Below are 27,025 nucleotides of genomic sequence, written 5' to 3' on the forward strand. Positions count from 1 at the left end.
TGCATATGGTCCTCCTAACAGCTGCTACTCTTAAGTGCATGCTTGACTTTGCTTTCCTCCATCAGACTAGTTTCTTTGTTAGGCTAACACTTCACAACTGGAAATTCATTTTCTAATTTAGAGAGCAAATACATCTTCTAACACTAGATGGACTAACAGAAATGAAGAATAATTTATATCCTAGGAAAGACAAAATGCTCACCTTGAAGTGAGCAAACATTAAGGTGTTCAGAGCATGTTTGAGGTTTGCAGTGTTTCACAGAGGTACCCAAACAGCTAAGGGAAATCTTTCTCTCAGGACATCATGTTAGGAATTCTTTCTTACTGTCACCCAGAGAGATTGTTCAACCACATACAGTGATGTAATTATGAAAGCTCACTATCTTTGCTCACATCTATACAAGTATATAAAACAACAAATCTCAATGAAGTAACTTTCAAACCTAATTCTCTTTTTCATGTTTCTCACCAAAAAAATCCCCATCAAACAGCCTATCTTCTTTCATCGTGGTTGATTAACTCTGGGTGTTCTGAACAGCATGATGGAAACAATTTGACATCTCAAAAAAAGAAGTGGGAAATTAAAATATTTTCATTTATATAGTGAAATATAAAAAAAAAATAAAATTCCATTTAGAATTAAAAAATAAATCTAGAAAAAATGGAGAAGTCCCAGAACAATCAGGTATCTTCAGCATTTTGAAATCTTTGCATATGTTCAGGATTAAGATAGGTAGGGATGTATTACTTCTGTCCCAAATTAATAATCTAAGCATTTCTTTCTTTGTTGTTGTTTATTTTCTTTCTTTTTTTTTCTTGATTTTTCTGATAAACATTTCAATTTTGGTTAAGCTTCAAATGGAGAGTATTAGATGAATATTTTAAAACACAGGTATGTATTCATTTTTGTTTACATTTATAAGATTTTCTAAGTATGTATTTTTAAGCAGAAGTGTATTGAAACTTCAGCAATATCAAAACTCACTAACACACAAAATTTATACTAACCTTTAACATCTAGATGAAGCCTTTCAGTAAAGAAGGTTTTTGTGTCCTTATTTGGAGCTTCTAAAGTTGGCCCAGAAGAGATAGGGTTTTCAGGCATAAGCCTGAACAAGTGATAAAGCAGTTTATTCAAGCTTTTAGTTCTTCTAAGGTACTGTGAGTAGAGAACCCGCAGCTGATTGCATTAAAAAACACACACACACAAAAAGACAAAATAAGGATGAGATTTAACAACTACAGGTTATTTTGTAAACAATACCAATATGTTTCTGTAGGAAGGAAAAGCAACACTGTGAGGCTGAAGAGTTTAGAAGAGTGGCAGGTCCCCACACTGTTTTGAGTTAAGACTATAAATGTATCAAGCTTGTTTAAAAATGCCAGAAGGAATCTCCTATTAATGAATCCTTAGCCACTGCAGAGCAGAAATTTAAGTCTATTGATGGTTGCAGAATTCCACTACTTCCACACAAATAGGTAAGAACATACATAATTAAACTTCAAGACTGAAGTATGTAACATTAAGAAATTCAGTTAAAAGAAAGAGTCTGAACATATACCTGAGAAGAAGCTGCTTTGAAGAAGGCTAATGTTAACTTCCAAGTAAGAAGATATCCTAGAACAAGGCAGAACTCATCACTCAGGGGCTGAATAACCGCAAATTCTCCAACTGGAATACATTCCAGAATGTTTTCCAGCAAGAGTTCTTGAGTGGCAAGGAGAGACATAAGAGCTGCTGGTGGTGATCTATGGAAAAATGTTACCAGTCTCAGTAAACTCAAATCTTGTTCACAGCATTAACTGCATTTATATTCACAGCTTTCCTAGAAACTTGGTAGTAAAACCAAGTATGTAGAACATAAAAGGGCCCTGTCATTACAGGAGAATGTACCTTCTGAGTCACACATTACCACTAGATCACTGCAATTATACATTTCTTTTTCCTGAAATGGATAGCTGAATTTTTTACCTCTTGCAAGACAAATATAAACTGAATGCTGATCACTTACTGTAAAGGTAATCTATAACTGAGCTGATTTAACCTACATTGTGGACAACTGCTTCACTTGCCTACTTTATTTGTCAAGTCACACCAACAAGAAGCAACTCAGCAACAGATCTCCTAATCACTGAAAGTGTTGGGTTTGGACTGCGGTATTTACATTGGATTAAGAACCCTTCTGCAGCTCCACAGTAAGGAAAAGTATTATCATTGGGCTGAGGTTAAAAAAATCAAAAGGAATTGTTTTTTTAGCTACTGTATTCCTTCTTCAAACAGTTGATTTGATCAGAATCAAGCTGTATAAAACACGCAGGTCAGTTTTGGAGCTTCAAGAAGCTGTGCAGCTGGACACATTCAGAATACAGGAGTCCAGTAAAAATATAACTCTTAAGATTTTACAATATAAAGTATATACATTGCACTTAATTCAGTAACTGTACTTAGAAAACAACTGGAAATACTGTTTTCAGTTTTATCACTACAGTAGGCTTAGCCAATTACATTGAATATCTTCAATATTTATGATCCCTATTGTCACAGACACATCATTTTTCTTCCTTTTAACATCTCCTGACAGATGATTGCTCTGCTGCAAATCTCATCTTCTGTAACACATGTTAAAAATATGGAAAACTCATTAAAAAATGAGGAAAAAATACGCACAATGCTGGTTCCTCCTCTTCATCACCATAAGACTTGAGATCTTCATCATCAAATTTAGGTAATTCAGGCATTAATCTATAGATATATGGAAAGGAAATCAGATTTTATTTAGATAGTTTTAATATATGTGATGCATATATAGTTTATCAGCGTCAACATTAATGATCAGCAATAAAATAACAGTAGTTATTCCTTAGTAAGAACACAGAATCACTGCAAATTTGGATCCTGAATTACCGTAGACAATGAGAACATAGCCTTGTTGCAGTCTCTTCCAGATCATTTGCACTTCCTGAGTCATGCTACAACACACTTCTCTGTCTCAGAATAAAACTACTGCAACTTCACCCCTCAGTATGTGCAAAAGGCAATGGTAGCTTCTTATGTTTAAGCCATCTGCCTCACAATCTGCTCTAGAACAGTGAAGCACAGACACTGTTTTTCTAAGTCTATGTTCTCTCTTTTGGTGTTAGAGATACCCAACATTTCCTCAAGAACACTGCAGACTTTTCCTCATTTTACTCATTTCCATGATCTGAACTACTGAAAATAAAAAGGTCACTCTACTTAATTATACTGCCAGACCCAGAACAAACCTGGAATATTTCAGTTTACATTTTAGGATTCTCTGAGCATTAAAATAGAAACAGCCTTATAGTTATGGTACTGATATCTGTGTAACTATGGTACAGATAATAAAACTGTATCTTCAGGTACTGCAGTAAAATTTCTCAGTATGATATTCAGAGGACATTTACAATTAAATTTAGCACACACAAATTTTCTCCAACAATGGAACACAACTTTAATAAACACATCTGTAAGTGCATGTTCCACAACACTATTTTTTTTAAGACAGCAAAAAAGGTAAGTGGGGGAAGTGAGGGAAGTGAGAAAATTGTTGATCCTTACTTATACAGCATATGGTAGACAGAAATCTGCACAGGTCTTGCACGGAAAAGCAACAGGGGAGATAATGTATTTAGTAGAGTCTGAAGTTTATCTGGAAGATTTGTTTTCTGGCCTGCAACAAACTTTGCAGGTAGTGTATGGTTTAACAGCTGATCCTTTGAGATGTATGTCAGAGCTTCACCCAAAGATGTTAGCACAGCATTCTGAAAGCAGCCTTCAGATGCATTTTTTGTTTCTCCTATTTAAAACAGAGAAAGAGAAGCAGTGAGACAGAATGTATGGCTGACACCATAAACGAACACTACTAGAAACAACTCAGACTCATTTAAAATCCATCTAAACTTAAAAGTCAGTATGTCAAGAGCAATTACTTTACTGATTAAGCACAAGAGCACTCAAGAAAGTGAGGTTTTTATAAGCTATGTTGACATAATACTCCTACAAATTTAAAAATACATCCCATGAAGTCCCATCTCAGAATAACCTGGCAGGTATCACCAGTATCTTCCTTGCCATGTACTTGCCTGTGACTTTCACTAACAAAGGTAACAGCAAGTTGTGAATTCCATCAGAAAAGAATTCTTGCCATTCCGTGATCAAGTTCACAGGAAGCTTTTCAATAATTTCAGGAGTTGCAGCTTCAAAGTAAGCACTAAGAGCAGATGCCAAGTCACAACTAACACAAGCAAAAATCTGTACAAATGGAAGATGATAAAGCAAATGGTTTCCAGCTGTTGTCTAGGAGAAAAAAAATAAGAGGAAGATTTCTTAGTTATAAATTGGCTTTGAAGTGTGTTTCACATTCTCTATCTATATTAGAAAGTGTAATTTTAAAGATAAAATTGCAAAAAGAATTAATTATTTGGAAGGAAAAATATTTAAATATAGAAAAAAAGTAAAATATGATTTGTATTTTAGTAATACGTGCTAAAAATTATTTCAAGTGTCATCAACATTTAGAATCCTGGATTGCTTCCCTGATACGATTTTTCTAACGACAGAAAGCTGCTGCCACCAAGTGGATTCAAACAGAAATGTACACAGCCGTAGCTTACCTGGAGCACTTGTGCACACAATAAGCCCAAACTGATATATCAAGTGCTCTCACTTTTCTCTCCTAAACTTAAAAGCCATACCAGTCTCATGCATCTGTTTCCAAATTGCAGAAGAAAACTGGCAATACACTTCCGTAAAATGGAAATTCTTGAAGTGGTGATCAGGAGAATATTTCCTCCTAATTCTTCTTACCCAATACAGCTCCTTTTGATTTTGCTTCTTACTAATATCCTCCTCAAAAGGATTATTTTTAAATATTAGTAATATTCCCAGGCATTAATCTATATAACAAGTTGTTCATACAAGTTTAATGTTTTTTGCTTTGTTTTTCTTTTAAAGAGAAGAAAATACCAATGCTGTAAGGTCCTCAAAAATTGTAAGAGTGACCAAGAAAGGACACATGGCAGCAACCAGTCAAAACCTGGTTGAGAGTCTATTTAATTAATACAGAAGTAGTCTGCTGTTCACTCTTAACCTTTTTTCCCTAACAGCATTAGAATATAATGTTGACGTTTCGTGTGATTATTTAGATACTGAAATGCAGACACTGCTTTTCATTCAGTTAATTTTTATGTCTTTGGTCTTAAAGGGATAATTATTTTCAACCTACACAACCTAGAGACCTACACTAGACACATCTCAAAATTATCCCTCCAATTATTTCAATGGGGAAGTAATTTTATCTCTATATATATATATGAAAAAACAGGAGATAACTGTACTGCTTATGCTTCTGAGCCACACAGGACCTCTGCCAAAGTTCAATGAAAAAAAGAATTCAGTGCACTTCTACTTAACAGCATTGAATACTTGCCAACCTAACTGCATCTCTGTGATATCCAGAGAATAATCTAAAGTGCATCAAAATTGGTGATGCAAAATTAGTACTCGTGCAATAGGCAAAGTTTATTTCCTTAGGTCTGTATTTTGAATGACATGATTTTTTTAAGTAAGTTATCTTTAGACATGCTGACTACCCAGCTGTTAAAAGTTATTGTTACTTTGACGTGCCAGAGAGGTAACACACATTAGTTGGAACCAAGTTAAATTTGTTAAGACTATTGTGTACTGTAAGTTTGGAGCACTCTGATTTTCATTCCTGTTGGCACTGCTTATGCACCTCTTCTCCAGTTTAATTGCTATGTGGCATACAATGTTTTACTGCATCATCCTGACACTCCACTTTCCACTTTGTAAATAGAGAGGTAAACTTTTAACATACAGCTTTCCAAGTTTTAGGATGAAAGGTCAATCAGACAGCCCAGAAAGACTATAAAGATTAATTTCTGTCATAGCCTGGTTTTTAACCCTGAGATCTCTGCATCAACCCAGTAGGTTCAGTGGGCACCACAAAGATCCTAGAAAAAGCTACAATGCAATGTTTATTAACAGCCTTTCATATTACCTCTAACCAAGCCAGCATGGAGCACATGATGAAGTCCCATTCATTATCAGTCAAAGGTGCTGTGGAATGCTTCAGCAGCAAGGGCAGGTAACGGATCATCTCTATGTTGAAACCAAGCAACTGAGCACTTGTTTCTTTCAGACTGCTGTAATAAAAACACAACTAAAGCTTACATAACTTCATGTTGTAGACAGAGTATTTATTTTCTTGCCTTCACTTCTCTTTAGACAAATCAGTCTTGCAGCAGGCCCTGCTCTGCCCTGTGTGCTTTTGGTACTGCCATTTTCAAAGAGTACCACACTAGCTGCCAAGTCTTTTAAGTAAGTCAGTCATCAGGCACATAAAAAGGCCATCAGAGTTACTTGCTCGTTTGCTTGTTATACAGATTCCAAAAAATTGTACTATTTACATATTCACTCAAATAGTAAGCTTACATAAACTATGAAATGTAGTAATATTTACTAGATCAATGTAAGAAAAATAATAAATTACTAGCAAATTACAAAAAAATAAAATAGAAGCCTTAAAGGGCCCAAGTAGCACACACTGTTTGCAGACCTTGTTGTCTGTATTCTTCTCACTGCACTCAACATGAACCTCAGTATTTTTCACTCCTTGCTGGAAGCTTTCCAAGTTAAGTTTTGAGGTCTAGATTTTTTTAAAAAGAAGACATCTAAGTTTGGTATCTAAGTTTGCTTGCTGCTATCTAAATAAGCAATCAGAATTTGGAACTGAACACCCAGCAACACCTAAAAAAGTAGGTTAGCTATGAATGGTTTTGAGAACTGTTGCTCTCTTAGTGCATTAGAAAAGGTGTTTCAACCCTTCAACCACTCAGGTAATCTTCTTCAGTATGAGTTATCAGATATTCAAAGGCAGATATATTAAACTAAGTGATGTAGCTCTACAAGAGCTTGAAAAACATAATGTTAGAGATGGTGGCTGTAACTTACAAATTGATTTTGTGGATTTTCTTTGAGTCAACAACCACTCTGTATTTTCACAGTATCATCAGGGTTGGAAGAGACCTCACAGATCATCAAGTCCAACCCTTTACCACAGAGCTCAAGGCTAGACCATGGCACCAAGTGCCACGTCCAACCTTGCCTTGAACTGCCCCAGGGACAGCGACTCCACCACCTCCCCGGGCAGCCCATTCCAGTGTCCAATGACTCTCTCAGTGAAGAACTTTCTCCTCACCTCCAGCCTAAATCTCCCCTGGCACAGCCTGAGGCTGTGTCCTCTCGTTCTGGTGCTGGCCACCTGAGAGAAGAGAGCAACCTCCTCCTGGCCACAACCACCCCTCAGGTAGTTGTAGACAGCAATAAGGTCACCCCTGAGCCTCCTCTTCTCCAGGCTAAACAATCACAGCTCCCTCAGCCTCTCCTCGTAGGGCTTGTGCTCGAGGCCTCTCACCAGCCTCGTCGCCCTTCTCTGGACACGCTCAAGCATCTCAACGTCCCTTCTAAACTGGGGGGCCCAGAACTGAACACAGTACTCAAGGTGTGGTCTGTTTTAAACTCTTGGTTTAGATAGAAGATTTTTTAAAAGTCTAGCTCAAAGTTGTACCCACCAGGTAAAGAGAAAGCTGTCCTCATTATCATTTCTCCAAGATATTATGATTTTTAATATTCCAGGTAGTAGATGATCACAGTCAATACTGCTATCCTTCAAGCAGGAGTTCAAAATGGAAAGGCACCCAAATGCTCCTGTAACATAGTAAAAATGTCACATGCTATAGGTCGTAATTTTCAAGACAAAGCAAACATTAGCACGTGTTAACTGACTGAGTCATTTCATTTGAATTCAACGTTAGTATCTTAAGACAGTTTGGATGATATCTAAGCCATATTGTTTGAGCACTTAACTCAGAGATGCCACTGTTAAATAAAAGGGACTGTATCCAATCCAAACTTTAAAAAAAAAAACAAAACCAAAGCAAACCTCAAACCAACTAACCACTTTTATAAAATTAACTATTAAACAGTTAACAAAAAGGGAAAAGAAATGCTGCTACATCTATTTCTGCTATTAAAAATGTAGTGTGTCAAGTAATAATTTGGACAGATAAATTAAGTAATTGCAACTTCAAGTTGTGAATTTTAGTATTACTGTAAAAGGGTTAATTAGTACTTTCACAGTGAAATACTACTGTTGTATTCATACTGTTTCCCATTTTTAAGGAAAACATCTATTTAGATTTTTTGGAGAACAGGAACATTTCTTATAAGCACAATGACAACCCAGTACAGGATATAAACAGCAAAAACAAACAAACAAAACCTGCTCTTCCTTTAAGCAGCAGTGCAATGATTTACAGGAACTTTACCAGAATCTTCCTGATCTGGAAAAACAACCAATCACCACCCACAAACAACAACTTGACTGGAAAGCCTACAGACTGTGTTATATTTTATAGCTGACACATTTTACCTCAAAGCAAACATTGTAAACTAATGTTTCTAAATTCTAAGGAAGTGAACTGAGGTAAGAACACACTCACCATCGGTGCTGGAAAGCTCTGTCTGCGTGCATGTCATAAGTTTGGCCACACAGTGGAAAACAAGTTCTTTCTTTTCTTCCTCCATCAGAAAAGGTGATAGACACTGAAGGGTATGCAATCTGCCTTCTGTTAATGGCAAAAACCTATTCGTACAAGCAAAACACCCAACTGAAATAAACCTAAAACTTTAACTAGTAAACAAAACATCAATCAGATCATAATGATCCAATTTCCTATGATGTAACTAAATCCCACACACTAAATAAACCAACCATGCATACATATTACCACACTTTCAGTCTTGGCATTCATCAAAATCAGTATCATTCAGCAATGCCAAGATTTGCAACAAACAAAAAGTTTATAGGCAGTAGTATGAAGATACCCTTCTGTTGTCTTATACAGATGCTTCATCTCACAGGATACAGTGTTTTCCACACGAATCACTTTAGCCATTGTTAAGGACCAGAGTCTTCCATGTTCCTCTGATCTTCAAAGGAGAAGAAAGACCCTGGTTAATATACACAGATGTGCAGTCACAATAAAAGCATTTGGATGAAGTTTGAATCATTACATGTAGGGAAATATGGTGGCATTTAATACTCCTTACAACATAAACTATGAAGACACTGTTAAGAGTTGTTTTATTTGCTCTTACATACCTATCAAACACTGTTTGCTGAAGGCTAGCTGTATTACTAAGTGTACTGAACTTCTCATATGTGATGTGCATTTTTTCCAACATATGAAGATACTCCAGAAGCAGATCAGGAGGACTCTCCAATTCTTCAATCCATTGTAACGAGTACAACAGTTCTGCAACTAATGAAACCAAAGCTGTAGTTTACTAACAACTGCTGAATATGTTCAGTGCATAAGCATGAGATTTCAGGTCAAAGCTTTGTTGGCTTCTATTGTTCTCAGGAGTTGGATTTTTAAATATGTTTTTAATATATTAAAGAGATTATATTTACATGCAACCTCAGGAGCTTCAGAGCCTCAAATGAATACCTGCCATTGCATCATAGAACACAAGAAGAAAAAGGTTACAATAATAATCTATTGCAGATGTTTAGGAAATTGTAAAGCAAATTAAACATGACAAGAACTCTAACTTCTCTTCCTTCTCTCTTTTGGTTTGTTTTTCATTTTATTAATGTTTCTTGCAGACAAGGCAATCGAAACCCAAGCCCAGCAGAAAACCCAGATTAGCTAACTGCTAACAGTCAGCATGTGTTCTTTTCATTAGTTCACAAAGGTGTACACTGAACAATTACACTTGTCATCGTGGTGAGACTTCTGGAGATAAATTTGTTAATGGCATCTCAAATTTGATCATTCTATAAACAAGAAATAAGATTCTTCCTGGTGGATTTAAGAAAAAGTGCTGCCTTAAAATGTATTTACATTCAGAGCATTTTTTTGATGCCATGAATACAGTTCCTATTGTCCACTCATGCCAATGCAGCACATGTTTTGGCAATGAACAGCTTTGAAATTCAAGCTTCTGCTGACATTGTATACATATTATCACAAAGAGCCCTAGAAATAGAAACTGTATTTAAGCATACTCATACTTTTAAAGGAGAGTGCAAGAAAAAAAAGAAGGATGATTTCTCATACCTATATGTCAAACTAACCATTCATTTCTAATTATCAATTCAGGTTAAATTCCAACTAACACAAAACTGAATTCAAGTTCCACCACTGTAACTTACTTATATTGTCAGTTTTCTTCCTTTCAGCATCATCATTTCCATGGACTACACCTTTTTCCAGTATGAGTAGCACCATTTTACTTAATAAGGCTGAAGTACACAGATGGCCTGGAAGCTTAGTTGTGCTGCACAGCTTAACAAGTGATCCCAAAGGTTCACAATTCATACTAAGCCTTCCTTCCAAAAGAGGTTTGTGCATCCACTGTAGTATATGCATAAAAAGAATATAAAGAAAAAAAAAGACATTTTAATTATGCATACAAAAGCTATGATCTGTTTAACCTTGAAAATTTGATTAAAAACCCAAACAAACATCATGAAAGACCAAAAGGGGTGAGGATGACCCACTCCAGCATATTAAAAAAACCCTAAATGCACAGCAGTAACTTGAAACTGCATTGCTGCCTCAGAAATAAGTATTTCTCTTTAGAACTCTATGTATTTTACAAGAAATACTAAGATTACTGAAGGTTGGTGGTTGGATAGAAAAAGCTTAGTGTGTTCCTCTGCAGATATTGCTGTCTTTCAAAAAATTAATCTTGTAGAAGAATTAAATTCAAGATAATAACACCTTCAGGAAATTCCTGAATTGTAAAGTAAGACAGTGGTGCTCCATAAGGAAAACAGTTTCACAGATTAGCTTTTCTCCAATAGTACTGGATGAAACCATACACAAAGATTTTGTCCTCTGTCACAGTCAGAGGCTGATAAGAACCTCTGCACAGACATATGTATGTGTATTTGTAACTGCAGTGTCACATCCAAATAAAGAATGCCTATCACCCTAAAGAGCAGACTTAAGGTAAGATTGACTACTGCTTTCAAGTCCATAATTATGTCCATACCTCAGCAGACAGAGACTCGTGCAATTTGCCCCACTCAGTTTTATTTGGTGTGATACGCTCAACATAAGCTCCCACAAGATATCCAGACTGTCCTTCAGCTTCCATAAGCTTAGACAGCAAATCACTAACTGCAGAAATCAAAACCTGAAGGCTAAGAGAAGAAGAAAACATTGTAAACAAGATTGGCACTAGCCAGTAAAAGAAAGCTGCTTTATTTTAGACTGCTACAATGCTGTATGTATTGCATCAGTACTGTATGTATTGCATCAATACTATGTGTTTGCTGTACCAATGCCCTTTTACGTTAGGCTCTACTCACAGTTCTCACTTCTAACAGGCTGAAAAATCCCTACCTAAAGAACTGAACTTTGCTTAGTTATTATGAAACAGAAGCATGCATCAGAATTACCTTTTAACATCCAAAGAGGAAGACAGAATTTGGTTCTTGACCCATTGTGCAGATTTATCCAAGAAGGTACTCTGTGTCTGCGTGCTCCGAAGTTGATGCACAAGTGAATTTACGCCAGACATCCAAGTGTGTTTTAATTTACATACAAGCAAATCTATTGTAGGGAAAAAAAAGGAAAAAACAAACAACACCACCACAACAAAAATCAAAACCAGTAAGAGTGATGTTCCTGTTGTCTGCTCTGAGACGTAGAGCTTTTTAAAATATCAAAACACTGAACATTTACATCAATTCTCATTTCCAAAGGAGCAGCAGTTCCAGGCTGGTATTGTCCTACTTCACTTCTAGAATACTGCAACATCTCCTCTTTTGTATTATGCACTAAATGAATATATGATTTGTCACTCTAATTCTGCATTCAAAGAACACAAATTGGGATTTCAGTCTGGAAATAAAGCACTGATGGAGAGAGGAATGGGTCACAATTTGTCAGAGCAACTTGACCCATATAAATGGATTCAGAATAAATGTATTTATCTTTGCTGAAATGTGCATCTTTTTTTTCATAGGATTTCCACACTGCAAAATGAACCAGAAAAAAATGCTCATTCTTTGTACTTTACAGATCTTAAATTATTTATGTCACTCTCCATAAAGCGTAGAGCACCACAGCCTCATGGATAGCTGAAGCACATGGATACTAGCAAAGTCAAAATCCTTATAAAGATGTAAAAGACGATGTTTAGTAATAATTACTTGTTTGTAACAGTAAAATAAAGCATTGTAAATTAAAAGCACCAATTTTCATGTCAATTATAGCTGCAAGTGATCAGTATCTGTGAACTCAATATTCTCTTATATACTTGAACCTGTTACAAGAAAAATAAGAATTTATATGCAGTTATTAAATATGACAAGGTTTGGCTGAAATTCCTTTTCCAAATTACCTGTTAAGTGTGTAGCATTCTGCCTCTGAGCACACAATTGGAATATGGTAAGCAGCAAGTCTTCCGAAGACGGCAGCAGTAAACACCCTTTAACTGAGCTGAAAAAGCTCGAGGCTACATCACAAATAAAGGACACTGATGGCTCAGTATTTCCAGCTTCAGAAAGATCCTTAGCTTTAGAGAGAGCTGCTTGAAGTTTATCAATAATCCTTTCCACGTAAGTCTCACCAATCAAAGATTCTATCGAGGAATGGAAAAAGACAGCATGCTTTGATTACTTGGGAAACTTGATTCGAAGACATCAGATTACTGTGTACCAATTTGTTTCTGTTTACTAATTTTGAATGCAAAACAAAGCACAAAGTAGTTCAAGTTTAATGTATACCTAAACTCTCTTACTCCACACTCATCTAGTATTACCTAATATCTGTAAGCAACCTCAGGCTTCTCTATTTAATTAAATAATGAACAGCCTTCCTACTTGTTTTTCCCACACAAATTATGATTTTATAGCACTTTACTATAAGCCAATCACTTTCATTGCAAGCTGAAAAATTCTAGTTTGCTTTATTGCCTTGACGACCAGAAGCACTGCATTTGTCTGACAATTCCTGCCACTTTTCTTTGGGCACATTTTAATTCTATCACATCTTTTTTTTTTTTTTCAAAAATACACAAGTGAACAAGAATGCTGTGACTAAAACAATGGGCAGTAGTCAAGATACTGATATACTGGAAGAATTTTTGTTCATCCTCTTCTCTCTTCACAGCTGCTCCTAATCACCTGTATTACTTTTCTAATTGCTGAACACCAATCTGCCACTTACAGGGAGTTATCACAATGACTGAAGATCTTTTTCATGATTTTTCAGAGCCTACCATTGAATAGATACTGTTCTGGCCTTCCCATGTATTCCTTTGATATTATTGGATTTGAATCTAATTTTTCAGTATATAAGTTAATCATTCAGTATTGCAACACTCTGATATGGCTCCATCAAATCTCAGTTTTGATTACTCTCAATATTTTATCAGAAACAATTATCATCCTTACAGTATTTATCCCTTAATCCTTTTAATTCCTTACATCCGCCAGGTTACTGAACCATGAAAGGCCCTTCCAATTACTCCAAGACATTTTACTATGAGAAACCTTGATGAGATATCTTGACACAAAAACTGAAGCAAAATCAAAACAAACAAACAACAAAAAAACAAGAAAAAGAACCATTTTTTTTCAAAGTTCACATAGTCTATTTTGGCCTAAATCACTACGTGAAGAACCACCATAGCTCCTGAAAGCCTCAGACTTCATCCAACATGCATTAAAAACAGGTCACACAGTAACCAGCACAAAGTGATACCTCCAGCTCTAAACACAAAAAGTGACGTAACTGGACAGGAAGTCCTAGAACACAGCTGACTCAGAAGCAAGCTCTCTCTAGAGAGAAGAAACAGCTTTTCCTGACACCCCTCTACATCAGAAGTTCCAGTAACATAAATAGCAATTTATAACACCTTAAGGATGCACAATGTATGAACATTCACTGCAGTCAACTTCTGTGCTGTCAATTCTGAAACTTCAGAGCACCACAAATGTGCCCAGCTTTAGGTAAACTGAAGTATAGTATATTACCCCTCAGGGATCAAAGTCAATGCTGAGTTTAGTAAAACACAAATGGCAAGCTGACATGGAAAACATCAAGAAAATTGAACTCCACTATAAATGCACATCACAGATACCATAAAATGCAAGGAAGAAATTAAATAGGATGCTATAATAAAAACAAAACACATATACAGCATAAGTACATGCACACAGTTCTTAAAATACATTAAATCTAACTGAAAACAGCTCAAAGCAATTCATAGGTCCTGTAACAGTGCACTGACAATGCACGCAAGGGCCCATAACCATTGTTTTTTGTATTGCAGTTTTGAAGGTAAATTTGGTTTTGATAGTATGGTTTAAAAATGTATATTATTTTATAGCACATCAGCTAGCAACTCAAACTAATTTAAAATTTTCCTCATGTTTTCCAGACTCATAAATCTGAATCTGTTCTTTTAACACTGACTTTTGTTTAGCAACACAGACAAAAAAGTTGTAAATGTTCCAAGCTAAGTGCTTATGAAATTAAACAGAACTTGGTTAACTGTCTCAGGTGAAAAAACAAAACAAAACAAAACTCAGAAGAAAACACTAAACCACAACAAACAAACAAAACAAAATTGAACAGAAGAAAGCTTAGCTGTTATAAATTAAGTATTCTGGAAGTTCTCAAATTCCTTTCAACTGTCTACAAAGCGTAAGGGGTCTTTACACCTCACAAATTCTGAGGAATAAATATGCTTACCATTTTTAATGTGCTGTGACAAAACTAAGCTCAGGAGGGTCCACCTTTCTGAAGACGATGACTCTGATGAAGCTACTACAGGTTTTAAAGCCAGATGACAGAGATTATCTGCCAGCGTTACAAGTCTTTCTCCAAGCGTATCTCCTTTCAGCCAGTCAGAGACTAAGTTAAGTTTCACTGTGCTTGAGCATGCCTGAATCAGAAGAAAATAACTGGTAGCCTTTTGAAGGTATTTCCTACTACTAAGTGTAAGATTAGTAAGTCAAACTTGTACATAGAGAATGGGAATCATATAATCTATCATAAACATTCTCATCTGAAACAATCCCCAGCAGATTGGTCAGAGATCAGTAGTCAGAGACAACAACCTATGGCTAGGTCAGATCTCTACTTCAGAGTGAAGCAAGTCACCTGCAAGCTCTTCTTTTTCCTTTTTTCCAACTATAAAGCTCAGGGAATGTCTACACTCTAGTGTAGATGACCAGGTTGGGTGAAATACAATCTATTTACAACATAAAAATCTATTTATAGTATCTGAATTTCTCTAAAAAGAAATGGGAAGTCACAAATCAGGAAAAAAAAATAGGACAAAGTTACAAAATCATAAAACTGGAGGATTCCTAAAATTCATAGTATCTGTCAAGGAAAGGTATTACGGCAAATACACTGGATTGTAAAGCTGGTGCTATTAATTCTTGCTCAAAATTTTTTAGTACACTTCATATTTGATTGCTGGCCATTACTTAATGTCAATCTCTCAATATTCCATGTGAAAAAAATGGTATGCTATCATTCCTTTCTAAGTATGACACAAGGGTGATGATTAAAAAATAGTAAATTTTTAGTCTAATACCCAACTCTCTAGCTTAGAAGGGATGAACAGAAACTAACCAAAAACCTCCATGGCTCAAAGAGTTACATGTTCAAAAAGAGAAAAGATAAAGATGCTTTTGCTTTGGTATCATAATTTCATTTTAAGACTTGCCTAAGGTTTAAATGAAGTTAAAACAAACAAGTCTGAACTATTACTACAAGATTTTCAAACTATGAAAATTATCACTACTTAAATAAATTATATTAAAAAAATCAAATTCAAATACATTTAACCCTCAAATCCAACACCAGGGAAATACTCAAAACAGAAAGGAAAAAAAAAGGAAGGAAAAAAAAAGTCTTAAGAGATACCTTTTGAATTATCTGGAGAAAAATAATCCATCTCAGATCCATCTGAAAAGAAAAATTCCATAATATTTAGTGCATTACTTGCTGAATAGAAGAGTTTCGTGCCCTTTTCACTGTTTGGTTTACAGCTTTATTTTCTGCAGGGATAAGCAGAACTTGCTAAGTTTCAGTAATAAAGTTACTGATGCTATTATTTTCGGCTTCAAAGTCCCTCTGTACAACACAGACACTATGAAGGGTATTTATAAGAAAGGCCATTTATAACTGAGTGTAAAAGCACACTGTCTAAAGAAGCGAGAAAAGATAAATCCTGAGGTTACTTTTTTGTTAATAAATATTCATAGCATACAAAAAAGGGCCTATGTCATAACCTTTCACCCGGGCTCTGTCATGTCAATCTTCCCTAAATCTACCTTCCTTACGCTGAATTTAGCCAAGTTCACAAAGAGTATCTTCCATTCTACAGCCCCAAAATAAAATGGCCAACCACAGCCCACAAAGAGTGAACAATCTGATAAAAGCTGGTAACGAAATGTACCAGTCATACCTTTGTCAAATCATCAAGAATGACTTTCCTTTCATCATTACTGTTGCAACAATTCAGCACACTGTACAAAATATCAACCAGAAACTGTGTGTCTTTCCTCCAGTCTTCTTTCAACCAAGTTATTAAATTCGCATACAGAAATTGTACAGAGGGACTCTCATGATGGGCTTTTGTTTCATTCTGTGATTCACCTTGAGCAGAGCTTACATCATTTCCCTGCTCTAAAAGTACTTGAAATACTTTGTTCGAGGAAAAAGAGTTGAGCAGGGCAGAGAGAAATTTCAAATGCTGTTCTGACTTGTGTTCGTTGACATACACAATACTCAGTTCAGCAAGGCTGCAGACTAAATTCTCCAAATGTTGTTTCCTTAAAAGTGAACTATGCTGCAAGTCAGTCTGTATTTCAGAGGCACTATTTCTCAATTCTGTAAGCTTTCCATTCTCTGTGTTTCTTTCAGATTCATACTCATCTGTAAATCTGATTTTGAGAGATTTCCTGTTGTTTAGTTTTGCAGGATTCTTTGGATTCTGAAGAACTTCCAGCATACCAGATACAGCAAACAATGATTTCTCATCAGCATCCAGTGTGTCAACATAAAGTACACACATTTTTAAAAGATGGTCCCAAAAATTTGACAATAATTTCTGGAAAATTTCATCTGTGCCATCATCACTGGAAGGTTCTGCTTTAGCTTCCCAGGAGCTCAACGTTTCTGCTATTTCATAAAATATTGGTCCATTCTGCAACCTGGGTTCCTTAAGTACAGCATCAATGAGAGGAATTAACTAGAAAGACCAAAAAAAAAGAAATAAAAATGAAGGAATAGCGATCCAACTGGGTGATTGTTTTATTCTTTACAATACCAGAAAATTCTGCAATTCTGAAAAACCTTCTGGAAGCAATTCCAGAAACATCAGAATAAGTCATGCCTGAACACTGAGTAAAAATATACAGAGTGAAATCTTTTTTTTTCCTTAACAGGATTTAAACTGTACAGTAAAAGGGGTTATTTTCTAGGAAGGAAGAAATTAAATGAATTCAGTAACATTTTTCCCCCCATAAATTCTAGTAAGGCTTTCAACACATAAATAAACTTATTAAACATACACATAACAATATCAAGCACTTCCACTAAATACCTGGTCACATATAAGCATCTGATGAATTTGCCCTTGGTCATCTTCATTATCTATTTTCTGTAGTATGGCAAAGCACAGACACTCCATGAACGCAGCAGTCATTGCAGAACTTTCCGAGGGGCTGGCTGTCGCTCGCTCACTTGACAACCTGTTGGAAAGCACCATTGGAGGAAGGGCACCCTTAGTCACCCTCACTTCTGAGAAAGCACCACACACATGCAATAAACATACAACCTTTGTTATGCTGCTTTTATATAGACAACACTATCATGAAAACACAGAATCGTAGAATCACTGATGGCAATCAGATCAAAACAAATACAAAAATCAATGTGGGCATCTAATATAATTTATATTAAAGTAACTTTCTCATCTAGTTTAGCATTTATAATACAGTATCTGTGTAAGCAGAAGAAACATAACCAGTCAAGCATACTGTCTACTGTTTTAGCTGTCAACTGTGTTGCAATTTTCTACACACACCTCAGATTTAGTGTCACTTCCTGTCATTACAGGAAAAAAAAAAAGCACTAAATTATAAAGCCACCAAAACAGTTTTGCCATAGCCAGTTTGGGTTCAAACAGCTGTGATTTGTTTGTTTTTCAAAAAAATAATAGATCACACAAATTATCACACAAATACTACAACCATTTAATACTTCAAACAAAAATCTACACACTTTTTAGAATCAACCCACACATAAGGCTCTTCTTAAAAGAGCTCTGATAATGGCCACACCAAGAACAATCAAGAATTGTCTTTTGTTTAAATAAGCTACATTTCAGTCTTTTTATCAATGCTCAGGTAGGCAATGTGTGTGCATCTATTTAGATTTGCCAGCAAGCTAATTTTGATGTACCTCAAAAGCAAAAACTATAGCAACTTCAATGCTTTAAAAATAAGCATCACAAGAACTTTACAATCACAACGCTAATCCACAATAATCCCACTAACAATTACACACCGATGAGAAGAGACTGACATCCTCAAAGCCATTCATACCCTTAAATCATTTTTTTTTACTTTAAACTTGTTATGAAATAAAGCCAAAGCTTTGACAAGAAATGCTTTAGGCAAGGAAAACGTAATGAAAAAGAGGACTAAAAGTTTAAGATAGGGACAGCCACCGAGGACTGAGCCTAGTTTTGGGTATTTATTTCAGTATTAAGTATTTTAAAGAGATAATTTTCAAATACGACAGTGAAAATGATACATTACTTATCTTTAAATGCTTAAAGAAGAAGAGTTCTCCTATTTGAAAATGCAAGAGAGACTGACTGAAAAAAAAAATTAGTAGATTTGTGGTTCATACCCTTGAATTATAGAGCTGAAAAAAGTTCTGAAATACTCCAGCTTTGACTCTGCAATACCAGGAGGTACTTTGCTAATGAACGGCAAGAGATTTGGGTATATAACAGTAGCTAGTCCTCGTCCACCTTCTCGAAGCACTGTCCATAGCTTTGGTAGAACTCCCTTTTTCGCATTTACATGACTCCAACAGTCCTACAGAAAGAAATACAGCTAATGAAAATGAAATGAGAATTTACTGCCTTGGAAGAACCACTCAGCTATACATTTAATACACTTCCCTATGTTACTGTATTCCCATACGTATTTTACAAGTTATTGTAAAATTTAATTTCACTTGCTACTATTTTTAAAAATCACCTTCTCCCTATTCCAGCTTCTGAATTTAAGAAGTTAATGTACTGAAACTATTTAGGTATTGTTTAAAATCAGTTGACATTCCTTGTCATCAAGCTGCAATTAAAGGCTTCTACCTGAAGGGATATTGTAGCCAGGTGGGGGGTGGCCTCTTCTCCCAGGTAACCAGCAATAAACAAGGGGACACGGTCTCAAGTTGTGCCAGGGTAGGTATAGGCTGGATGTTAGGAAGAAGTTCTTCACAGAGAGAGTGATTTTCCCATTGGAATGGGCTGCCCAGGGAGGTGGTGGAGGCACCATCCCTGGGGGTCTTCAAGAAAAGACTGGATGAGGCACTTAGTGCCATGGTCTAGTTGATTGGTTAGGGCTGGGTGATAGGTTGGACTGGATGATCTTGGAGGTCTCTTCCAACCTGGTTGATTCTATGATTCTATGATTCTATGATTCTTTAATAATACTTAAAGGATTCTTCATAAAAATCATTATTGTAACTGGTCATGTATTTAATTCAGAATTCTCATTATCAAGAATAAGCAATGATTTCCAAACCCTAATGTTAGAAGAATTACTAACTTCAAAACTCCCCTGAAAAATCTTCTGATGGTTACAAAATACCTTGGCACCTCCACCACCTGTCACCTCATCTATCATATTTCCAGATATCTGTACTTATAGAAATCTGAAAAAAAAAGATTATTGATTTTCTCCCACAGATTGCAGCAGTCATGAAAGAGATCTGGAGTCTTAAACCCTCAAAAAATCCCAGTCTATGTGTGGTAGTTTAAGGCTTATTGGAATATTCTAGTAAGGGAAATCATTAACTTTCCTGAAAGTTCAGTACAGAATCTAAATGAATTACAGCATTAGTTGTGAAAGAGTAATAATGATAAAGTCCCTGTCATTTATAAGTTTGCTAATTGGTATAAAAAGCCAACATATAAACAATTTCACTCTCTTGGTTTTTGGGTGCTGGCTCTGTCACTGTTCCTTTGCCTCTCTGACTCCTCCACACTAACCTTTTCTAGGTAACATGTGAGCCTTCCTGGTTCTTCTATCTGGGGGGAGAGAGAGGATGGATTTGGCTCCTTCTGGGCTTTTTCTTTCTCCAGGGGGAAAGACTGGTTTTCTGTATAATTTCTAAGTTGTATATAACTGTAAATATGTTTTGTATACATGCTCATAAATTTAGCTTGCTGTAAAATATAGCTTTGTCTTACTTCCAAGTCTTCTGAGCTGGTCTCGTAAATTTTAATTTGGGGAAGAGATTTCCTAAACCCACCACACTATGATAATCAGTCATCCTCCTAATAATTTAAAAGCTGCTATTTCACTTAATATTATTAAAAAAAAAAGGGAAAGAAAAAAAGTAGTCATAGAAATAAGCATAAAATTAGGAAAGAAAACAAGCAAACAAACAAATGCACTGCAGGTCATTTCTGTAATTGTCTTTAACTAAGGCTTTAAGTACTATTTTACTTATTAGTAACCATTTAATCAAAGAGATTCAGGTTAATTTACTTCGTGATTTTCAGACATCCTGAACACAATAAAGTTACACTGAACCCCTACAGAGGAAGGACCATGTACCATTGACAAGTTTACGTTCTTAATAACAAAGAAAACTTAGCCAAGCTGTTCCTCCTAGTTCTAGACATGGAACAGCAGCATTTGGTGAAAAGTTAAATGCCAGTAAAACAACTGCCCCTTAGTTTTCCACATTACCTCAATAGTGGTAACAGTATAAAGTACAGCCTCCCAAAGAGCAGGACACACCACTGCATCGCTGTCATCAATGCTGAGAAGAACAGCAGGACAAGCTCTTGGTGCTTCAGCCTTCACCAGCTCAGGCAAGTACTGGCAAAAAGCAGAAACCAGCGCAAAGAAAGCTGAGCGAACCTGACATAAACCAGAAAAAACAAAGTTTTAATCAAATGGCAACACTTTCTCATACCATGTAGTTTACAACATTCTTTTTAAAGTCACTGTAACTTACAACATGCAGTACCTGTATTTTGCCAGATCAGCAAATATGTGTTATTAAAAATCAATTACTTGGTAAGCCTATTTAATATTTTAAAGCAATTTACTTGGTGATAAAAAGTTTATTTTAAAAAGAACTATTTTAATAGTTCTATAAAAGTATATACAAAGGTTTTCCTAAAAGCACCTTAATTCTTTTTTTTTTTACAAAATACTATCATCTATTCACTACTGTGCTTAGCAGACCAAAGACAAACAAAATGGTTTAAAAAAAACCAAAAATCCCAAAGTACTAACAACATGAGCAGTCAACTGACACACATTTGTATCTTTTACATGCACTTGAAATCATGACAGATTGCCAAGAAGCAGATGATGATGGTGTGGAAACAACAGATTAGGTAAAGATCAGGTGAGAGAGAAAACTTTAGAGTAATACTGTCTATTTAAGGCCTAGAAATTTGAAGGCTGTTTCTAACATAATTCAGTGAAGTACAAAGATCATTCCTGCAGAATAAAAGTAATTAATACTTGCTTAGCCTCAGTGTATTATATTTAAAAACAATCAAAATAATGAAGAAATTAAAAAGTCACCTGTGGTACGTTGTGCTTGCTGTATTTCCAAAATTTAGACTGGGACAGAAGCAACATTAACTTTTCCTCCAGTGAATGCACCTCTTTCTTTGGTAGCATACTAAGCAACGTTTTTAAAGCCAGCAAGGAACAGGTCAGAATCCGGAAAAATTTGGCTTCCCTTTCTTCCTCTGGTACGGTTCTCAGAAAACAAAAATAAATTCAAGTGAAACATAAATAAATAAATCAGTTGGCCTCTCAAGATCTTCTACACTGTCTAAACTAAACTTTTTGTGCCCTTCGTTTGAGTTCAGCAATGCCAGCAAAGTAAATATGTAAACTTTCGAGAGGTTCTAGCACTACAAAGTCATCTCATCTTCCAGGTATTGAAAAATACTACTCATAAAAGAGCTGAAACAAGAACCAGGTAACTGATAACACTTCCCCAAGGAAACTTGCTGAGATCTGGACTCAAATGACTATTCCATCTCTTGAAACAAAACAATCCATTACTTCCAGCCAGAGAGAACCTGCCACAGACCAAGGCTAAACCATATACTTGAAAGCAAGCTAACATACTGGGGGTCACTGAGTGTATCAGGTGTTTCTTTCAGAAGATGATCTTGAAGTACCTAGAGGGAAAAAAATAGCAACATATATATAAATGTGAGAATCCAGCATTTATATTGGAGACATCACAATAAAATTTGACAATCTCCAAGTCAAGTCTTTCAAACACATTTTTGACATACAAATTAACAAGAACAAAATTTAACTGACTCCTACTGAACACAGTAGCTGTGGTAGTGTTTGAATCAAGATGTCCTAATTCTTTGTAAACTGAAGTCCTGCACCAAAGAGGACCTACAGGAAGGCTGGGAAATGATGTTTAGAAGAGCTTGTAATGATAGGATGAGGTGCAATGGCTTTAAACTGGAGCAGGGTAGATTTAGATTGGGCATAAGGAGGCAGCTCTTTACAGTGAGAGTGGTAAAATACTGAAACAGGCTGCCCATAGATGTGGTTGTGACTCTGTCCTCGGTGACATTCAAGATCAGACTCAGTGTGGCTTTCAGCAATCTGATCTAGTTGGAGGCATCCCTACTAACTGCATGGGGGGTTGGACAAGGTAACTTTTGAGAGTCCCTTCCAACCCAATGCAACTTGTCAATCTGTGAACATGCTTCTGGTATTAAGGCAACAAACTGAGACAAAACAAAGTGGTTACATTTATATATGATGGGTCCATAAGACAAAAAAACCAAGTGATATGACTTGGACAGTCTTCTTGTCACAAGAGCAGAAGCAGTTTCAGGTGAGAAAGAAATTTAAGCATGAAGAATAGACAGGGGCAGGATAAGTTTTCAATCTGCAATAAAAGCTGACATATGCTCAACACAAAGCCTTAAAGAAATACAAACAAACACAAAGCCTTTAAGAAATGTAAACATATAAACTCACATTAAGAATTTCATCCTTACAGAATACTAAGGCCTCAGGTTGCTTGCTTGAAGGAAAAGCTTTTTCAAAAGCTACTTTTGAAGCAGAAGCAGCAGGGGAGTAAGTGTCACACTGAGCAATCAGCCAGTGTCCCATGATACTTTTTAAGTAAGGAGCTAAATGTTTCTTTACTTTAAGAATGAGTTGCTCAAAAGATTGTTGAGTTGCTTCTCGAACACGGCGATCATGATCCTGTTAAAACAAGAGAAAGCTTTACTACTAAAGAAATGTACCTTTGAGGCCAAAGACTTCAAACAAGAAGTGATGGCCAAAACCAAAAGCCACCTCTCTGTTTAGACATTTTCCACACTGATTCAGACTGTATGGATGTGAAAATAGGCAACAATAAAAAAATCTTGATATCTCTAGACAATGGGAGACTCCCAAGTTATCACCATATTCCCACTGTGTTGTACATTCAAAATTGTAATCTTTCCCTAATGTCCCTAACTATAGTTTCAATTTCCATTTTATACAAACATTTCACAGAAAGACCAGAGGCAAGAGAAACAGGAAGCCTTGAAGACACTTTTTGGATTAAAATTACTATAATAACCTTACACAAACTGTGCATTATTATCCATTATTTGTATATGAATTTACAACATCACGATGGTTCCTGGCCCCTGAATGAAATGCTAGGAATTGACCTAATAGCTCAGAATAGTGAGACATTTCCAATAGCAGCCAGTCCAGATAGTTTGGAGATGTATTAAATACATCAGAAAACTGGATTATCTGGCTACGCATGTTTTTTTCATGTTTATTTTTTCGTGGGGTTACTTCGTTTACTAACTACCAAATCTGGTCAGACATTAGTCCTAGACTGGAGAAAAGAAGGGATTTCTTTAAAAGACTAGTACATTCTCTTCAGCCATTCTAGAATCTAGGTAAAGAACTTTTCATGAGAATATTTATCTTGTCATATTTGTAATGTAAAGGTCTAACACTCAGCAAGTACAGCCTAGACATGAAAGCTTCAAGACTGCACCCACTGCCAGTACTCAAATATCTCCACAATAAAGATGACTACTTTCCCTCAACTTGACTAGAACAAGTCAATAATTCCAACAAGTTAGATGTATCAACAAAAGCTGCCTTAGAGGTTCTCACAGGAAGTATCCTGAGAAGCTCATTTAGATACTTTTAATACTTACTAGTGAGATTTTACAATAAATTCTTGGCCAGTAAGGAAGAACACCTTTAACAACTTCTGCTTCCCTTTCCTTGCACATTGTCCCAAACTCTTGCATAGCCTAGAATCAAGAGCATGATTGAAGAAGTCAGAAAGATATTCTGTGATTCACCAACTTCTACCTCACAACCCTTTCTTTTCAAAAAACCAATTCATTTCTTGCAGTTGAGCATTTATCTGAAGGGAGCCTACAAAAAAGATTGGGAGGGACTTTTTAAGACATCGGGTAGTGACAGGACTAGGAGGAATGGAGCAAAGATGGAGGTGGGTAGGTTCAGACTGGACATGAGGAGGAAGTTCTTCAGCATGAGAGTGGTGAGAGCCTGGAATGGGTTGCCCAGGGAGGTGACTGAGGCTCCATCCCTGGAGGTGTTTAAGACCAGGCTAGATGAGGCTCTGGATAGCCTGATCTAGGGTAGGTGTCCCTGCCCATGGCAGGGGGGTTGGAACTAGATGATGCTTGTGGTCCCTTCCAACCCTGACTGATTCTATGATCTACAGAGTCAATTTTATGAATGCTCTGGAAGCACTCTAGGATGGACCATTTTTTCAGGTACTTCAAGAGGAGGGATAAAGGATACACCTACTTTTAATTTTGTTGTGACATCTCTTTTAGAAAGTTTTCGCAACACCATTCGAAAATCAGCATCCACAAGGCTGTCTATTTCCTCTGCTCCTTGGATTGCAGGAACATATCCTAGATCACTCTGAGATGTTCCAAAGCCAATAAATCCAGGCACTGTTCCTTGTTCTTTGGCAAGGAGCTCTGCAGCTTGACCACTGCTAGAGGGCTAGCAAAAACATCCAGAACAAAAGTCAGTTATCTATTTCAGTAATTTTATATTGTGCATGCACCAATTCACATAATAATCCTATTTATATTGTGTAATTAATCTTCCATTTAAAAGAAAGTCTTACCAAAAAAGCCACGTGTAGGTTTGACCTAGAAAATTGTTCTTTTTAGAAACAGCATTCCCTTTGCTCATAAACCTTCCTTATTGAATATTATATTCTTTTTATACACATACAAAAAAGGTTAACAAAAAAAGTCCTTCTGTAAGCAAACAATTTATTAAGAAACAATTTACTCTCTCTGACTACTTCTGTTTTTAGTTCTTCTCATGTTATTGTACCAATACCTCTCCCAAGGAACACACATGAAACAAAGGTTGTTACCAGCAACAAAACGATCAAGAAAAACTTAAGAGAAATGGATCTAGATATGTAACATGGTACAATACTATCTGCTTTGTACTACAGTGAATGTTTTGAAGTTCAGTTCTAGTTTGCCCTAGTTAAGTCAACATCTTGCTTGTATTCATGTCAACCCCACTCCTTCAAAAAGACTGCTCCAAACCCAATGTTTTAATGTTCTCCTTTTATTTTCTCATAATGGTTGCAGTTTTGAGAGTTTGCTGGGGTTTGAGGATCTTTTAAGTAATGACTATTTGCTGAAATGTGTTGTATTTTTCTTATTTTCTTGGACTTTTTACCTGACTGTTATGTCTACAGATTAAGCCACTTTTCCTGAGTGCAAAATCTCAACTATCAGGACATGCTTGATTGTATCTCCAAGTTTTCCCTAAACAGCTAACAAAGAGTAGGTTTGTAGGAATGACGTATCCTAAATACAAACTTGGACCCCACAATTCTCCCATCCTGAGCGAGTGCCACATGACACAGTGTCAAGAGCACTTCAGCCCGGTAGCAACGCAGAGACACCGCCACAGGTGTACTCTAAGACAGGAAAAAGAACAACTAAACAAAACCGCTGAATGTAGCCCCCGATACCTTGCAGCATTTACGTCTGTGGCGATTCTGCAGTGACAGTTCCCCAGCCCTGTCCCTGCCTGGAAAACCCGTACTAACACCGCAGGAAGCTGCAACACACGCCCCTAAAACATGGGTCCACGCCGAGTCGCCCCTGAAGGCCAGCCGTGACCACAGCCCCAGAGAGGCCCAAAACCGGGCCTCAAAGCAGCGCCATGCCCCAGAAGATACGGCCTTCCGCTGTGCTCAGCCCCTTCCCGAGGCAGCGGCTAGGAAAGGGTTGCTCAACCCAGCCCCCGCCCCGAGGCCGAGGAGCGGGCCCAGGCCCCGCCGCCCTCTCCAGCCAGGTCGCCTGCCCGCCCCGCCAGAGCCACCAGCGGGGATCGCGGGACCCGAGGTTCACAGGCGCCGTCTGCCACCCGCTGAGACGCGCTCACCCGCAGGTTGCCCTTGGTTCGCTGCTTGTTCTTGCCTCCCATGGCGGCGACGGCGGCTGCGGCGCTGAGCACCGGCCGGGAGCGCGGAGACGCACAGTAAGCCGAAGCGGCGGAGAGCAGCACTTCCGGAGGGCGGGGGGGCAGAGCCAGGCGGGCGGCGGCGGCGGCCGAGCCTTCCCCAGCTCCGGGGAGAAGCCGAGTGGCTTGAATTGGAA

The 27,025-nt window shown here is 36.9% G+C and overlaps 1 protein-coding gene across 2 annotated transcripts in view; it reads right to left on the minus strand.

The window, feature by feature from the left end:
• Window positions 1-26,886, minus strand: part of LTN1 (listerin E3 ubiquitin protein ligase 1) — a 30,930-nt gene extending 4,044 nt beyond the window's left edge. The window contains exons 1-26 of one of the 2 annotated variants that reach the window (XM_064152375.1): window positions 26,811-26,886; window positions 25,191-25,394; window positions 24,566-24,664; window positions 23,370-23,600; window positions 22,488-22,540; window positions 21,930-22,110; window positions 21,078-21,251; window positions 19,003-19,193; window positions 17,690-17,837; window positions 16,550-17,335; window positions 16,006-16,047; window positions 14,821-15,013; window positions 12,464-12,703; window positions 11,517-11,670; window positions 11,108-11,258; window positions 10,263-10,464; window positions 9,207-9,366; window positions 8,930-9,034; window positions 8,545-8,687; window positions 7,615-7,750; window positions 6,042-6,183; window positions 4,105-4,318; window positions 3,581-3,818; window positions 2,669-2,743; window positions 1,563-1,749; window positions 1,009-1,180 (exon numbers count right to left, since the gene is read on the minus strand). In XM_064152375.1, coding sequence (XP_064008445.1) covers window positions 1,009-1,180; window positions 1,563-1,749; window positions 2,669-2,743; window positions 3,581-3,818; window positions 4,105-4,318; window positions 6,042-6,183; window positions 7,615-7,750; window positions 8,545-8,687; window positions 8,930-9,034; window positions 9,207-9,366; window positions 10,263-10,464; window positions 11,108-11,258; window positions 11,517-11,670; window positions 12,464-12,703; window positions 14,821-15,013; window positions 16,006-16,047; window positions 16,550-17,335; window positions 17,690-17,837; window positions 19,003-19,193; window positions 21,078-21,251; window positions 21,930-22,110; window positions 22,488-22,540; window positions 23,370-23,600; window positions 24,566-24,664; window positions 25,191-25,394; window positions 26,811-26,852 — 4,663 coding nt within the window. In that variant the 5' untranslated portion in view covers window positions 26,853-26,886. Of the gene's footprint in view, window positions 1-1,008; window positions 1,181-1,562; window positions 1,750-2,668; window positions 2,744-3,580; window positions 3,819-4,104; window positions 4,319-6,041; window positions 6,187-7,614; window positions 7,751-8,544; window positions 8,688-8,929; window positions 9,035-9,206; window positions 9,367-10,262; window positions 10,465-11,107; window positions 11,259-11,516; window positions 11,671-12,463; window positions 12,704-14,820; window positions 15,014-16,005; window positions 16,048-16,549; window positions 17,336-17,689; window positions 17,838-19,002; window positions 19,194-21,077; window positions 21,252-21,929; window positions 22,111-22,487; window positions 22,541-23,369; window positions 23,601-24,565; window positions 24,665-25,190; window positions 25,395-26,810 lie in introns of both variants that reach the window. The other variant, XM_064152374.1, reaches the window with a different exon arrangement.
• Window positions 26,887-27,025: the final 139 nt, after the last annotated feature.

Source organism: Pogoniulus pusillus, chromosome 12 (genome assembly GCF_015220805.1).
Source record: "Pogoniulus pusillus isolate bPogPus1 chromosome 12, bPogPus1.pri, whole genome shotgun sequence".
Lineage (NCBI taxonomy): Eukaryota > Metazoa > Chordata > Aves > Piciformes > Lybiidae > Pogoniulus > Pogoniulus pusillus.